The sequence below is a fragment of the Sander lucioperca genome, chromosome 6 (assembly GCF_008315115.2).
Source record: "Sander lucioperca isolate FBNREF2018 chromosome 6, SLUC_FBN_1.2, whole genome shotgun sequence".
Taxonomy (NCBI): Eukaryota; Metazoa; Chordata; class Actinopteri; order Perciformes; family Percidae; genus Sander; species Sander lucioperca.
This window is the reverse complement of record NC_050178.1, coordinates 1,312,498-1,329,434: the sequence shown is the minus strand read 5'-3', so window position 1 is coordinate 1,329,434 and position 16,937 is coordinate 1,312,498. Positions and strand designations below refer to the sequence as shown.

The window sequence follows — 16,937 nt, the reverse complement described above, 5'->3', positions numbered from 1 at the left end:
AAATAATTCTATGTGTTGTTTGCATTTCTTTAAAGCTATATTGTGTAAGAATTTCTCCCATCTAGTGGTGAAATTGTATATGACAACCAACTGAATATTACTTTCTAGCCCCTCCCATTCCGAGCGCATTTTAACTCCCGCCGAACCCGAAATTAGCTCTTAGTATCTTCATCGTTTACACGCAGCTGTTCTAGCCACTCCAATATTAACTTTGGTTTTGTTGTTTTGCCTGTCGCGTTGTTGTTCTCTTTTTTGCTTCCCTGGCGAGTAATCTCCCCCTGGCATTCATCACGGTGCCACTACGTGTAAGAGGGCGAAATGCAGAGGTATGTCGCTCTTTGGCTAATGTATTTTAAAGATGGCTACATGGCTGCCTTCATTCGAGCGAGTCATTCATATGTATTCTGAATGATTCTGAATGGCAGATTCTACTCTTACAAGAATACTTTGATTAGTTGGTGTAAGTAATTACACATGAATGAGCACATATTTGTGAAAGAACAACGGGTTTTTTGCTAAGAATCAACTCAAAAGACGGTGGCTCTGCAAAAGGAACTTGTTTTTGTTCATCACTTGCAACCTGCAAAAGAAAACGCTACATACAATATTACATGAAGTTAACTGTTGACACAATACAGTAACGTGAGCTATTTAAATTAGCTGGCTACATGGTTAAACCTCATTAGCTCTTACCAGTGTAGCTCCGTGTGTACTTCGTCCACAGCAATCCCACCAATCGGCCCTAAAATGTCCGAGTAGAGAGGAAATGCCATAAACATATTCTTTGTAAATCTTTACAATCATTCCCCAAAAGAACCAAGCAGCCCTGCCCTGTCGCACAATCCAAACTTTCTTCAAAACTTGACATTTTCAGCGTGTTGTTGTTTCCCGTATCAAAAGGATTTGAGAAAAGCAACATCATTATATATCATATTATTGGAATATTACCGATCCTCTAGCATGTTAGCAGCATTTTAATGTTTAATGTTGCAGCTGGTGGAGTTGAAGCATATTTTAACTACTTAATATTCTGCTGATAGTTTAATCTATAAACCATGCTACGATTACACGTGGCCGGCTATTTTCATAAACGGACATTTCAACCTCTCCGTTTTCAAAAATAACATTGTGCACAGCTGTCAGTTTTCAGAAAAGTGTTCGTTTACATGTACGCTTGTATATATGCCGTCAATGCCGTCACTTCCTCGGCTGCGTAAACCTCCGTTTGTCTCAGTTTACATGCAAACATGCAAACAAAGTTTTCCAAAATCTCCACTCTGGCCGACGTTTTTCAAAATAACCATGTACGTGTAAATGGGGTACCAGTAACATATTTTATAAACAGATCATGTTTTGTTGGAAAATCTTAACCTGTAATGTAACTTATCTTTCAGATAAATGTACTTGGTTACATTTCACCACTGTCTATCAGTATATGAGTAGCATTAGTCACATGATGTATTATTTGTCTTTAAGTATCGTAACATGTTCGATGAGCAGAAGGTCTCATCTCGACTCATGAACGCTGACTCAGCAACTCAGTGTCACGTTTGTTGTGAAAGATGAGTTTTACATCATGCAGGGTGGCCTCTCTGGTGTAGTGTGGTACACCCGTGATTAAATGTATTAAGTACTGAGTAAATAAAACGGAATGCAAGTCATTAAAGTCAAACTTTTGAAAGAGGGCTTTTACGTTTATTCTGGCTCTGGTGGAGAGAGTTCGAGGTGGTCTGTGTGCTGCTCGGCTCCAGGTAAAACCAGGCTGGATTTGAGTTTTCTGTCAAATATTTAAACTAGCTAAGGCGATTTATTGGACAACATTAGATGCTAAAAGTACTTATGTATATACTTAGTACTTATTGTATGTTACATACAAAAATCAATTCAACTACAATCTACACACTACAAAAATCGACTACATCTCAGTGCAAAATGGTTATTGTTTCAGCAAATATAAAGGAGTCCTAACTGATCTAAAACTACGTGAGTAACCAAAGTCAAACTCACTGACTTGACTGAAGATAAGATAGAAAAGGCTACAAACTAAGAAAGGGGGAAGAAGTACTCTTTAACAACATGAGTAAAAGTAGTAATACTACAGTGTAGAAATAAGTCATGCATTCAAACTCTTAGTTAAGTTAAAGTACCAGCATCAAAATATACTTTGAGTATCAAAAGTAAAAGTACTCATTATGCAGAAGTCTATATCAGTATTTCTCAAAAGAGTTGTTCGCAAGATTTGGTAAAATATGTTTTAATGTGAAATTTAAAACAGTGTTTGCCAGCGACTCATTTACACAAGTGAAATCTGGAACTTGTACTTGTAACAGAGTATTTTTTACACTGAGTACTGACCTGCTTCATAAACTCACTCACTCTGTTCCCATTGGTTTATGATTTATTTGTTTTTATTTGATTAGGACAATGCTCATTAATCAACATTTCTGTAAGTGCGCCAGTGTTAGCCAAATGGCTAATTTTCAACTGTAGTCCTAGTTACCCAGCATGCATGTCTTTATGGTGGGAGGAAACCGGAGCACCCGGAGGAAATCCATGCAAACATGGGAAGAACATGCAAACTCCACACAGAAAGGCCCGGCCCGGACCGGGGATTGAACTCTGCAGTGCCAACTTGCTGTGAGGCAGAAGTGACCAGTCCATACTCCGTACTTCGTTCTGTACGGGAACTTGAACCAGCGACCCTCCGGTTCCTGCTTCCGCTCTCTGTGTACTGCCGTTCTCAAACTCTGTTTGCTTCAGAAAACAACAAACTTCGAGCTAGTTGAAAAAGTGATGACTGATCACATTACAGTTAAGTTTAGCGGTCTTTACAGTTACATTTAGTTGAGAAAAGGTCACTGGGAGCCGGGTACAGAGCACTGTGACCTTTCAGGGGCCGTGGCAGTTTTGTTTAGCCGACAAAAGGTGAGCGTCATCTGCAAACGACAACAGCTAAGTTTAGGGATTAAAACACTCCAGAGACATAAACACGCATTTCCAGGGGGAAAGTCTTGCATGTTCCCTGAACTGTTTTCCGGAAGATGAACTCACCCCTGTGTTTTATGACCCAACATCCACCCGCCCTCCTCCTTACACGGTCCAGAGCATTCTTATACAGCGGCAGTCAATGTGGTGCTGACAACAATAAATACGTGGAATACATATGAAATGCGGTGCTTTACTTTACGTAGCAATATGTGCGAATGGTTCATGAGAGCAGCCTGAGAGAGAGAGAGACACACTCTGAGTCAGCTGGCTCCACAGTAATAAACTGGAGGTCGTACCCTCCACACAGGCACCTCCTGGCAGGCCTCTCTATCTCCTCTGAGCCCTCCGCTGGCCTCAACCCTCCCTCTCCGCTCTGCACTCCTCCCTCCACCCCGGTCTCCTTTTAGGCTATAAAGGGATGTCATTTTACAACCGAGGACCTCACAGGGTTAATGCCATATTATCACAATAAAATAATTCTCTGCTCTTTCGGTCAGGTCATACAACTTTAATTATTTATTCTATATTAAGAAGTTATCTTATATTTTGTAGGATAACATAACAATGTAGAGTTGTACCTGGAATGCAGCACAACATATTGATTTCTTTCTCTTACTGCAGAAGCAGTAGCACGGTGCTGGACCGAGACACTGATGCTTGCAGTGTGTGTGTGTCTGTTTGTGTGTGTGTGTGTGTGTGTGTGTGTGTGTGTGTGTGTGTGTGTTAAAGAGCCAAAAGCTGATGTGCTGTTTCTCTCAGTTTGATTCGTCCATATAAAACTGAACACAAACTGCGAGAGAAAGAGTGTAAGAGGGTGAGAAGAAGTGACGTGTGATTGTTCACGTGTGTGTAATGAGTTTGACTGTATGTACATGTGACTCTGTGTGTGTGTGTGTGTGTGTGTGTGTGTGTGTGTGTGTGCGTGCGTGCCACTAACCTTCCTGGGCTGTATCCCTATGGGTAAATGCTTCCTGCCAGGAAATGGGTTCCCTTTCAGAGTGAAAACACACACACACACACACACACACACACACACACACACACACACACACACACACACACACACACACACAGGGTAGGTCTAGACCACAATTTACAGAGACCCAACAATTCCCCCAAGAGTGGGGAGATAAAAAACTTACTTTTAACAGACCTCGGACAGAACCTGGCTCTTGATGGGCGGCCATCTGCCTCGACCACAACTGATGCTAACTGTGTATTCTTTGACCCTGACTGTATGCGTTGTCTGTTTGTTGAAGAGAATTTCTTATATTTCAAAGTTAGTGTACTTGCAATGAGGAGGGCTACTCAGTCTGTGAAGACAGATGAATCTCGTCTACATTTTTTTTTTTTAACAGAGCCAGTGTTGAAAGTTTGAAAGACAAACAAAAGATGCTACTACATTTTTTACAGCTCCTCTGCACTCTGGCTGTAAAATCAGACACTCTTGTCCACAATAAGCAAATTTGTGTTGGGGTTCATGTCGTTTGTCCAATTGTGGGTGCCTGTGTTTGAATCCACGTGTGTATTTGGGTCTTTCTTTTTCTGTGTGTGTGTGTGTGTGTGAGTGTGTGTGTGTGTCCTCCCAGAGGTCCTGTGGCATTCAGTTCACAGGTTGACGGGAGGATGTGAAGGTCAGGGAGCTCCACTGCAGGTCAACGGTCATTAAAACACACATATTACACCTTACACACACACACACACACACACACACACACACACACACAGTTAAGTAGCCACTTTCCTCTCACAAACGTCTTCCAATAAGGGCATTCAACCATGAAGATACAAAGCTGGAACAACAAGAATCACATACTGTAGAAGAACTACATTAGCTTCCAGTAAGCCAAACAACAAAGTGACATACATGTTTGTAAGTGCAACATGTGAGTGACTTCTTTTTCTATAACCATCATCTTCATAGCCAAAGTGCAGTCGGAAGAGATATGTTTTCAGGCTGCTGTGGAAGATGTGTCGATTTTCAGCTGCCCTGATGTCAAAGGGGAGCTCGTTTCAAAATCTAGGAGCCAGGATAGCAAACAGTCGGGATTTTACACCAGAATCGCTGAGATCATGAACACTGTCATGGATATTCCAGTGAAATTTCTGTGTTCAGGATTAAAATTAACTGCTTTTCCCTTTATATAAGATCTGGATTAGAGACCAATAAAAGCCTAAGATGTAAAATGAGATATACTGTTTTGGCGTTCTGCAGAGGTGAAGCAGAAACGGGTGTTTTTGCATTACATCTGGGTTCAGTAAATTTAACTTTATAGCTTTAAGAAACTTGATCCAGAAAGGGGAGAGTGAGGGGGAATGACATGCAGTAAAGGGCCCCAGGTCAGAGTCGAACCCGGGACCGCTGTGTCGAGGTGTAAACCTCCGCCACATATGGGCGCGCGCTCTACCAGGTGAGCTACACAGGCGCCCAGAATGAAAAAATCTTAAATAAGATCCACCAAAAGTCATCATGTTTAACTTATGCAAACCCAACCTGTATTGTTTGACCCATCCACCACCCCGACCAACGTCCTTACTCGGATTTTTGGCTTTTCATACTACTCCCTACCGTTTTTGTGCTGTGATCACTCAATATGCTTCCCATTGAAATACATTACTTTACATTTTCGTGCTGGCCACCACGAAAAAAAACGTCCCTGTGAACACGTATCAATAGATTAAATAATGTGACCATTTCACGAACTGCCGTGAGACTGGGCTGGCAAACCACCCAAACGTTGTCAACCAGCACTTTGGTTCCTATCAATGTAACCGAAAACTGCAACATCTGTTTGCCAGACACCTTGTGCCTGCTGAGAGGAATACTAAACTGGAGCTTTTCAATGGGAGTCTGTGGCATAAAAACTTCAGACTGTGTGCAGTGTAAATTTACAGCACGCAGGCTTTCACATGCAGAAGAAAGTCAATCAAATAGAGGAAAACTGTGTGACCTGCAGCTTCAGTAACATTTCTTCCGAACAGCTGACTTAAAAAAAAGAAACATTACATAACGATGCCATCTCATCATCCACTGACCTGTCGACCAACTTGTATGATTAGCTAACACGACTCGGCGGTATTTCCACATCCAGGGGATTTTCAGAACGCAGGCTGTTTGAGGCTTGTCTGACTATTGGATGATGATGGATGATATTCGCTGTTGGCTCGTAAAAAACACTCTTTCGCACCACGATACGAGGCGTTTCATGGTCTGCAGAGGCTCGTAAATTCTTTCTGCTCTCGGTCTAGCTCCACACATGACCCCGGCATCTGGGGTAACTTCCTCTAAGTGCACAGTCACTCAATCACACAAACACTAGAGCTGCAAAGACGAGTCGATAAGTTGTCAACTATTAAATTAACCGCCAACTATTTTGTTAGTCGATTAATTGGTTTGAGTCGTTTTTCATCAAAGAAAAAGTTAACATTCCTGACTCCAGCTTGTTAAATGTGAATATTTTCTAGTTTCTTCTCAAAGACATTTGAGGACGGCATCTTGGGCTTTGGGAAACACCGATCGACATTTTGCGACATTTTATAGACCAAACTACTAACTCATTAATCACACACACACACACACACACACACACACACACACACACACACACACACACACACACACACCATGTGGCAGAACAGGAGGAATGTACATCTGTATTTGTTCTTGTCAGGACTGAAGGTTTGTATGTTTGCTGGATGTACAGACAGGCTGGAAGAGAGATGACATGACACATGACCCCCTGGATACTGTTGCTACCCCCCCCTCAAAAAAAAAGAGAAGAAGAAGCTGTGAATCTCTTTATATGATCTGGTTACAGGCTGTAGGTGTGTCTCACTCCACATGTTGTGGAAAGTGGAAACAAATTTATTTTTCCCGAAACAAAAAACAAAACAAAAAAAGACGTTCTATGCTTGGCTGAGGTGGAAGAGTTGGTGTTTTGTAAACTACAAGCAAAAGAGACAGATATTTTTTGAAGATTTACAAAGAATTTGTTCACGGCATTTCCTCTATAACTGGGACGTTTTGGGACTGATTGGTGGGATGGCAGTACACACGGCGATACACTGGTGACGGCCCTGGGCCTGTCGTACATGTGTACTGTGGTTTGTCTTGTTAACTTGCAGGTGTAGCGGAGGAGATAATGAGATGACTGTGATCACCTGGCCGGTCCTCCCAGACTATTTAACCCCGCCTGCCCCGAGACCAGACGCCCGCATTGCCCCGACCGCGTACCAGCGTGATTTCTCTCTGTTTAGTTTTTCCCTTTAACTACTGACAACATGCACCTCACATTCTCCATTACATCCATACACCCTCATTCATCACTGATACTGACAATCACACCTCATCTTTCTCTTGTTTGCAGTATTATTTAATAAATGTCACTTTATGATTGTTACGTTACTGTGCATCTCCCTCTTTTGTTGTGGCCTGTGAGCCGGTCGTAACAGGGACCGATTGGTGGGATTGCTGTGGACGAAGTACACACAGCGATACGCTGGTAAGAGCTAATGAGGTTTAGCCATGTATCCAGCTAATTTAAATAGCTGATGTTACTATATTGTGTCAACAGTTAACTTTATTTAATATTGTATGTGGCGTTTTCTTTGGTGGGGTGCAAATGTTCCACCTTCCTGAGACTATTTAGCAGATCCACCGTCGCTGCGTCTGGAGCTTAGCGCCGCCCGAGATGATTACTCCACAGCACTGTGGAGTATGGTCTGGCAATGCAAGACGAAACTAGGAGAACAAAAACACATGTGTGGGCAAAAAACTTTAAAAGGTGATAAGACAGTGTTGTGTTTACAGCTTGTTACGCTGGTTGCAAGTGGAAAACAAATCAATTATTGGTGCTGCAGGTTAAGAAGAAGCTTAAAACACAGAATAAACCCGTGTCTGAATTTTTTTCAAAATTAGGCCCTATGTTCCCACAGTTCCCACATTTCTAAAAAAAATTTTCCAAAATTAGGCCCTATGTTCCCACATTTCCTTTTTCAGAAATTTGTATCAGATTTTATCCCCATTTCTCCCAATTTGGTGGCCAATTACACACAACCTATTATCCAGTAGCAATGGCCTACAGATGGAATGTAATCCTAACCCTAACGTAGGGCCTAATTTTAAGAAAAATCTTAGAAATGTGGGAACATAGGGCCTAATTTTCAGTGAAAAACGATTTCTTAGAAATGTGGGACCATTGGGCTGTGGGAACATAGGGCTGACCCCTCTGAAGCAATCACAGAATCATTTTGAGGGGAAAAAAAAGAAGAAGCTGGCAGTCAGTGTCTACACAATCTTCCCATCGTCTTCCCCGAATCCTGCTTTGTTCCAGGACATGACTACCAAACACCACCTGGGTATAATCTCTATTAACCATCATTAGCATTCCTCCCATATTTCCCATGCTCCGTTAGCTCCTCACAATTAGCATTCTTGCTCATATTTCTTTAGTTGCTCTGACAGGAAGATTCCTCACTGAGAGCTCCTGTCAGCACCGGGAGCTGAACAGCTGTGAGCAACAGAGGACGATGTCCGCTGATGAACTATCGTCCTCCGCTCTGAGGACAACCTGAAAGGGTCCTAATGTCAGACCCATCTATGGCTGGACAAAGAGTGTCATATGTTGTCTCCGTAATGTAACTTTCGCCCTTTTCTCTCCTGTCTTTATCCATTTTTCTTTGGTCGTAACTTTTCTCCTGAGTCCTTTTCTCTCCTGTCTTTAATTCTTTTGATGTAACATCTGTAACGTAACAAATTGTCTTTAACGTAACGTCTCGTCTTTGCCAGCCTTTACTTCTCTTGTCCAAATTATCTATTTCTAATCCTCCAATCTTTTTCTGCATCCTTATTCCAGCCAGTCTCCCTTCTTTCTTTCTCTTTTCATATCCTCTCCTCTTCTGTCTGCATTTTCTCATGTTTTCTTGTCTTTCTTTACCCCCCGCTGCCTTTCTTAATGTTGGACCGATCTATGACTGGACAAAGACTGTCATCTGTTGTCTCCACTTGTCTTTTATCTGCCTTTTTCGTTGGACATAACTTTCATCTGCTGTCTTCCTTCTCTTTTTCCATGACATTCTCAATTCCATTTAGCATCTTCAAGTCATCTTTCCAGCAATCTCCTTTCTTTCTTTCTTTCTCTTTTCATATCCTCTCTCAGTGCTTACCTCTTTTTTTTCGGACCTGTCTGCATTTTCTCATGTTTCCTGTCTTTCTTCGCCCCGCTGCCTGTCCATCACAGTGATGTCGAGGTGATGACATTCAGGAAAAGGATTGTGGTAAAGCAGAGCAGGTTTGGACAGTAGGCTCCTTTATCCCACTGTAATACACAAAGAGAGCCCAGAGAGACAGAGGGGCCCCGGCCACACTGTGAGGGATATGAGGCCGAGGGCCCCGGCATAATACTGCTCCTGTACACACGCACACAGAATACACGCACGCACGCACGCACGCACCCACGCACCCACGTTCTCCCTGGGAGGATTTAAAACTTGATTCCAATCCAATTTCCCTCTTACATTAAACACAACACTCAGTTTAACCCCCAATCTTATTTTTAATGCTAAACCTAATCCTGACCTTAACCCCTTCACCTCTACTCTAAACTTCAGCCATAAAAGGACTCTCTGTGATTTCCTCCTTTCTGATTTCAACATGACATCATGACTTTGCGTAAACATACACGCCGCTTTCCACTTTTTGTGTTATCTGTACGCATTTTGAGCTATGGTGTTTGGTAGTCATGTCCTGGAACAAAGCAGGATTCGGGGAAGACGATGGGAATATATAAGTATGTCTACGCTGTGTACAGCGGACGGCAGTCTGCAACGTCACAGCGTAAACATACACGCCACTTTCTGAAGCCACGTGGCGTGTTATCGTGAGGCTACGGTTGGTTTTAGGAAACATCACACGCGAGTTGGGTTTAGGAAAAGAAGAACTGGGTTGGGTTTAGCAAAACAACAAAAGTGGAAAGGATATATCACACGCAGGACACTATACCCGCTCTCCTGGGTGAAAGTCCTGTGTTTTACCCATCCTCCACCCCAACTAACCTCTCCCGACACCTCCCTTTCATACTACTCACTACGGTGTCAATTCACACGCAATCGCAAGGTAATGTTAGTCAATGGAGGCCAAACGGCGTTGATAAACACGCTAAAAAGTGAGTGTGCGTCTTCATAACACATACATACGCCACTTCATGATATCAGTCTGCTGATTTGAGTCCCAACAACGGCAACGGAACATTTCTATCAAGCTATTTCATTTTGTGAGCAGTCAGACACAAACGTTCACCTTTACTACTTGTTTTACTTAAAAAAAGAAACGAAAACAAAGCGTTCTCATGAATAAGTTTGTATGATATCTTACAAAAACCTATGCACCACAAATCATATGATATCCTACAAAATGAAGGTGAACGCCCTCCGTTCACATTCACCGTTTAGCAAGCAAGTTTAGTGGTCTTCACGGTTAAGTTTAGCCGAGAAAAGGTGACTATCATGTGGCAATGACAGTTAAGTTTAGACACCAAAACGACTAGTTAAGATTAGAAAAAAGACTGTTTGGAAGGGTGATCTGAGGGTAATGAAGAAGGGTCATTAACAGATGACGAGATTCAGGAACTTGTGTCAGAAAGCGCTGACGCTGAACTCATCAGACGGATTCAAAGAACGGCGCCACCCCTCTCCTAAACCAAACGGAGAATGCGTCTGACACGGACAATCTGCTGTCTTGTGACAATGTCCCAACCTGATCTGTCAGACATTGTCCGAAGTTTATATGAGAAGATGGCAATCTATGGACAACGTGATATACACCCAGGCTGAGAGAAAACTTGTGCTGGATGAACATCTGAACAGCTGCTACAGTAACACCAGAAATGTATTTTACCATATTTTATCAAACAGAAAACATGGCAATAAATCCTAAATCCTAACACACTGAATGAAAGGGAGAAGAACTGTCAAAGATACAGATTTCAGTATCGCCATCATCAAGTATATAAATAAAAATGATGTCTTAGATTTTGGTCAAAAAACAACGCTGTCTTTACACATTATGTAGCACAAAGAAAGGCTGTCTTTCTGTTTGTTATTTTGCTTAAAACAATCAATAAATGATTATGAAGAATGTATGTTGTGATGACAGATTGTCCTTCCTGTTTTTAGGTAGCAAAAAGAGACTATATTCAACGTGAAGCAAAACCGCAAAATGACCTTAAACTGCGGAGTGTTTAAAGTGATTGAACTCTTTACGTAACAGTGGAGAAGGAAGAATGAAGGTGTGTTCCTGCAGATGAGAAGCTAAGAATGGGTCCTTTCATATGGCTTCTCATTCATCAGGAGGGATGGAAGGATGGAAGGGAAAACGTGGCGGGCCGAGTCAGTGTTTTGGACACGTGAAGCTCTCAGTTTGAAGTTTCTCCCACATGATAGAGATTAGGAGCCCTGAGACCGAACGGTCTTGTGTTTCTCCCCGTCTCCTTCCTCCTCTCTCACACATGTTTGTCTTGCTAATGACGAGGAAGAGGAGGAGGAGAGGAAGGGAGAAAGAGTACAGGAAGAGAGACGCATGCCGCTCGGCTCCCCTCCGAATATTAGACACGGGAGGTTTGGAGGGAAGGTGGAGGCCTCCGTATAGGCTGCCTCATGGCGTCTTGCCGTCTGGGCGGCTGCGTGACGGACAAGCTACTGTACATGTGTTGGGCACTAAGGCCTAAAGTTTGGGCCAGGACCCCAAATGGGATCAATGTCTTGTTGTTTCAGTCCAAAATTAGAAGGAACCTTGCAGATACTCTTACAGTAATTAAATCCTAAGTTCAGAAAGAGTTTTGGGAAACTGAGGTGGATTGTTGAAACCATTCAGGCGGTTTGAGACACAGATAGATGTTGAAAGGGTGTAAATAATCAGTCTTTTTGGGGGTGGCAGTATCTCAGTCCATAGGGAGTTGGGTTGGGAACCGGAGGGTTGCTGGTTCAAGTCCCATACGGACTAAGTAGCTAAGGCTCAACCGCCATAGCTGATGTTCAGTGTTTTAAGCCCCCAACGTCGTCTTCCAGGCAGTGCTGCCTGGAAGGCACTAGGATTAGGCAATGGTTAAGTGCTTTGAAGTTGACGGTCGTAGCGCTGCCTTGAAGTCGACGTTGGGGGCTTAAAACACCATGGAGCCTGATGTTCCAACACTTCCTCTTCTCTGAACGACAGAATAAATCTTAGTCAAAAAGACTATTTACAGCCGCACAGTGGCCATTTTAAACATGTGACCGAGGTGGAAATTTTAACCATGTGACCGTTCTATTAAAAGAAACAAGTTACAGTTTTAAACACGCATTTAAAGGTGCTGTAGGTAGGATTGTGAAGATCCAGGACTTAGCCAAATAATTTGAACATTGACAACTTTTCAGTCCCTCCCCCCCTTTCTGCTAAAGCCCAAATGGTCTCCTAAGCCCCTCCCCCCACAAGGGAGAATGAATGTTAGACACCCCCTCTGGCCATGATTGGTGCATCTGAACAGGGAGCTGTGGATTTTTGCAAATCACACTACAGGCTGTAGGTGGTGCAAAAGATGCCGGATTTCTTTTTAAATTACCAGCTTCATGTAGTTCTACTGGAACATAGGGTCAGTTTCAGCAAATATGACAGAAAGTTAGTTTTATAAGTCTTACCTACTGCATCTTTAAGGTTGTGAAAAAAAACTAGTTAAGTTTAGGCAAATAATTTACTTAGGGTTAGGAAAACAATAGGAATGCAATAAAAACACTGATCTATGTTGGTGCAGTATTTGCGTTCAAAGATGGCACCAGTTAAAGTTGCTCACACATCAGTTTTGTTGCCGAGTTCATCTCAGGTCATTCACTTCATATCGGCCTGGTGCTCTTAAGGAAGAGGTGGAGTGAGCGCTTAGTTTGCTCTCAGAGAATATCTCTGCGATGGGATTACAAACTTTATATAAACACTGTCATGTCGACAGAAAGAAATCTGATAATCTTAGTCTGTGTTTCTCACTAATTACTCTGAAAAGAAGAGAGGATTTCCTCACATACTGTCTGATCTGATAATAAACGGTTATTGAGAATGTATCCAGATGAAAAGAGAATGAAATTTTGGGTTTACTGTCGAGCAACATGGCCACGTGGGAGGCCCCGTCATGCTTGTGTGATTATCTCCTGCTTCACTTGTTTGGAACAAAAGAAGCACACAAACTTCATTACTCTTAACTCAACTTCCCAAAGATCAAACGTACAGTGGGAACAAAGTGTGGAACAAAGTCGGGTGGTGTCGGATTTGTTGGTTTGTAGAGTTTCGCTGCTTCCAGACACTTTAATAATTGGATTAACAGAAGAAGGAGGAGAGCTTTAAGGTTCAAAATGTGAGTCAGGCGTGGACGTGTTGGACGTGAGCCAAAGGATTTCTGTCATCACTGTGCTCTGCGGCCTTCGGTTTAATAAACGTGTACAGAAGAAGATCACAAGCAGCACAAAACAGAATACAATGAACCTCCTTGTTCCTGACACAAAGCTCTAGCAGCTCTGTACTGGGAAAGATTTTGGTTCTGCACACGTTTATCAGTTTCCTGATCTGATGATAAACTACTGAAATATACTGTATATTGGGCCTCATGCGACAGCATTTTAAAAATTCTTATCCTAAACTTATCGTACTTTCTTGAGTGAGGTTTGCTCGTATCGGATTCTCGTTCGGATTCTCTCTTAACTTCACAAACTTTGCAGAGAATCTTTTTCTTTTAATAGTTCTTACATCACTCACCAAAGTTTGGATGGTAAAGTGATTGAAAACATTCAGAGGGATCCTCCGGGAGAAACTCGTGCTGCTGTTTCACCGCTAAACACATATAACAGTTACAGAGGCTGTAACACACACACACACAGACACACACACACACACACACACACACACACACACACACACACACACACACACACACACACACACACACACACACAGACACACAATCATTTCACAGAATATTGAGTTGACTGCTGTTTCTCAGAGGATAAAATGGGAAGCTGCTGCTTTCTCTCACAACACTCGGCCTTCAGCTCGCGTGTCCATTCTCCAGAAACCACATTCTTGATCACACTATAGCTCTCTACAACTCTTTATAGGGTTTATTGGAGCAGAGAGCGAACAAGCGGGAAGCTTGAGGATTTTGGATGGAGACGATTTTTATAATGTTTGAGCGTCTGTGCCTAATCTCCTGCTCCAACCCGCTCCAATTTGGCTCCAGTCTAATTCACACCATTAGTTTGAAGCATGCCCGAGCCCATCTCTGTATCCGAGCTCTTGGCGTGAAGGGAGGATGGGCGCCATTCATCTGATAAACAATCAACACAGCTTTTTTTCTTTTATTTGGAGCGAGTGGTGAGCGATTTGAGTAGTAGCGGAGTGAAATCTTAGTTGAGCTCGGAGAAGTCTGGCTCAACGGAAGTACATTTCCGTGTGGCTCACACAAGGGATTTCAGGCTTTGCTTTCTCCAAAACAAGTTCCTTCCCGGGAATATTTTGCAGAGCCACAGTCGCTGAGTCCGGGCCTTACTCCACAGCGTGTGGAGATAGATCTGGCAATGCGAGACTAAGACACGGAGCGATATTGATCGGAGCGGCTTTGAGCGGGGGAGCGAAGAGCTCCACTTTGCTCACATGCTCTGATTTTTCAAAATATGCACAAAAGGAACACAGTTCTGTTTGTTTTGTTTTAATGTGTAGCATAAAGGGACTACAACTGAATTTCATGCAACCCTGTCAGAGACAATAAATAAACCTTGATAGTCCGGTAGTTCAGCATGGGGCAAAAGTTGCACAGTGTTGATCCAAAACAGTTTCATGCTTATAATCAGATTTTTGCTCCAAACATTCACCTGAGGACTCAATGAGCTAACTCTGCATGAAGAGGTGGAAGTTGGCTCTGGTGAACTCCTGGTGTATGGTCTCTAACAGGCTGTCGTCCTGCTCGTCCCCCTCCATCCCCCCCTCTCTTTTCCCTCCTCCTGACGCTCCCCGGATGGACGGCGGCGGCGGCTGGAGCTCCGGGGTGTAGGTGAAACTGAAGGACGTGCGATAGATCAGGCCGTCCGATCGGATGAGACACAGAGGGACGGTGATGATGCGTCGCAGACAGCGCCAGCCGTCACTGAACGCGGAGACGTCGGGGACGACGCAGAGCAGAGATTTGGGAGACCTGGGAGGAAAAAAAACAAGATGTAATAAAATGTGGTGGTGCTGGGTCGACCTGGAAAACAGATCCTTCAATTTCAACCGGATAAAGTACATGTTACAATGGCAGCCATCACCGTCCTACAGTTGAAGTATTTCCTATTTTTCACTTCAATGCCATGGATGTATAATAAGAACTGGATACAGTGATCGAGGTGGAGCCCTGTTCATTCCTATGAGAGTTGCTTAGTGGCGTTTGAAGCCACCATGGAGCCAAAAATTACTCGGATAATCGCTGCTGCTTCCGCACTATGCAGCCCATAAAGCAGGCGCACTAGAGACCTCTACCATCTATAAATGATTTAATTGTGTGGCTCTTCTAGACTTTCCAAATGTTATTTGACCAAATGGATCAAAGTCTTATAGTGAAACTAGTCATTTCGCGGGGCTTGTGGCATTATTACAGACGTCTCTTTCTCCATGTAAGTCTATGTGAAAAAGTCTCTTTGAGCCCGAGGGCATCACGTGACGGGCCGGGAGGTGTAATTCAACCGTTTTGGCCGCTATGTTCAATTTGCCTCAAAGCCTAGACCACTTCATATGGGCCTGACTCAACACACTCACTGGCTGTTCCAGGGCTGAAACTGGTGGCTACGACTTTAAAACCAGGGGAAACGGTAAACAAAAATGTTCCAAATCAAGTAAGTACGGTTATAAAAACTACGCTAATCAATATATTTCATAGAATCATCACCTGACTGCAGCGCAAGAGAGTTTTATGTCTTTCATTTTATTTATAACATTTGAGGTCGGGAAGTTCGGTCTGAACTTGATCCGTTGTGGAGCAACTACACCCGAACCAGAGCTGTTTGGACCAATCAAATTGTCAGGGCAGGCTTCATACAATGATGGACAGATGATCAACAGTAACGTAATCAACCACGTCACCAAAGAGTGAGTGGTTTGAATTTGTTTACAACAAAGATGGCTGCCGCTGGAGAATTGAGATGTCTAGATTCCGCCATCGCGTCTGTTTTAGAAGATATCGACAGCGCATGCGTGCAGTTGAGTTCTGTTGACATGAGTGTTGGGTGTAACGCGTTACAAAGTAACAAAGTAACGCGTTACAGTAATGTAACTACTTTTTCGGGTAAAAAGTAGTGTAACGCGCTACTACTGAAAATTTGGTAACGAAACGTAGTTCCTTTTTCAATTCGGCGCAACGTTACTTTTCCCAGGGACAGATTTGACAGCGACACTGTCTTGTCTGCTGCGCGCTCACAAGCTCCACACGGGACGTGACAGAGGCTGGTAGCAAAGTAATCATGGCAAGCGAGAGCAGCCAAAGCTAACTTTTGAGAGCGTTTTAAGCTTCATGGCTTATTGCTAGATGGTGCTCTGAGCCAGGCAGACACAAAACTGACAACCTCACAGATGGATGCGGTGGATACATGCAGCGGACCGCTGTGAACTTGTGTCGGTTGCACGGACACGCAAGGATTTCCAGAAAAGAAAGAAAGAAATGTGTCTATGACAATGCACGGACCATCGTGGCTGCGCGACCGGTACATGCACTAACACCGTGTAACGCCGGTGACCTGCTGATGTGCATTCAACCCGCGCTGATAATGAATGAATGAATCAGCCGTCACTCTGTGAGCAGAGAATCCAGTCTGCAGTGTAGTTCAGACACTTCACTGATAAACCAGAGACTGGCTTTATGGTCAAAGATAGTTTTTGTATAATTAACTTCAGTCTCTGCCAGCGACCC

General features: G+C 43.2%; 1 protein-coding gene across 2 annotated transcripts in view; it reads right to left on the bottom strand.

Annotated features, from left to right (window-relative positions):
• Nucleotides 1-14,687: 14,687 nt before the first annotated feature.
• The window catches only part of rbpjl (recombination signal binding protein for immunoglobulin kappa J region-like), a 46,989-nt gene continuing 44,739 nt past the window's right edge, over nucleotides 14,688-16,937 (bottom strand). For both annotated transcript variants that reach the window (XM_036002067.1, XM_031300271.2), the window contains exon 13: nucleotides 14,688-15,191. In XM_036002067.1, the coding sequence (XP_035857960.1) occupies nucleotides 14,888-15,191 (304 nt within the window). In that variant the 3' untranslated portion in view covers nucleotides 14,688-14,887. The remainder of the gene's footprint in view (nucleotides 15,192-16,937) is intronic.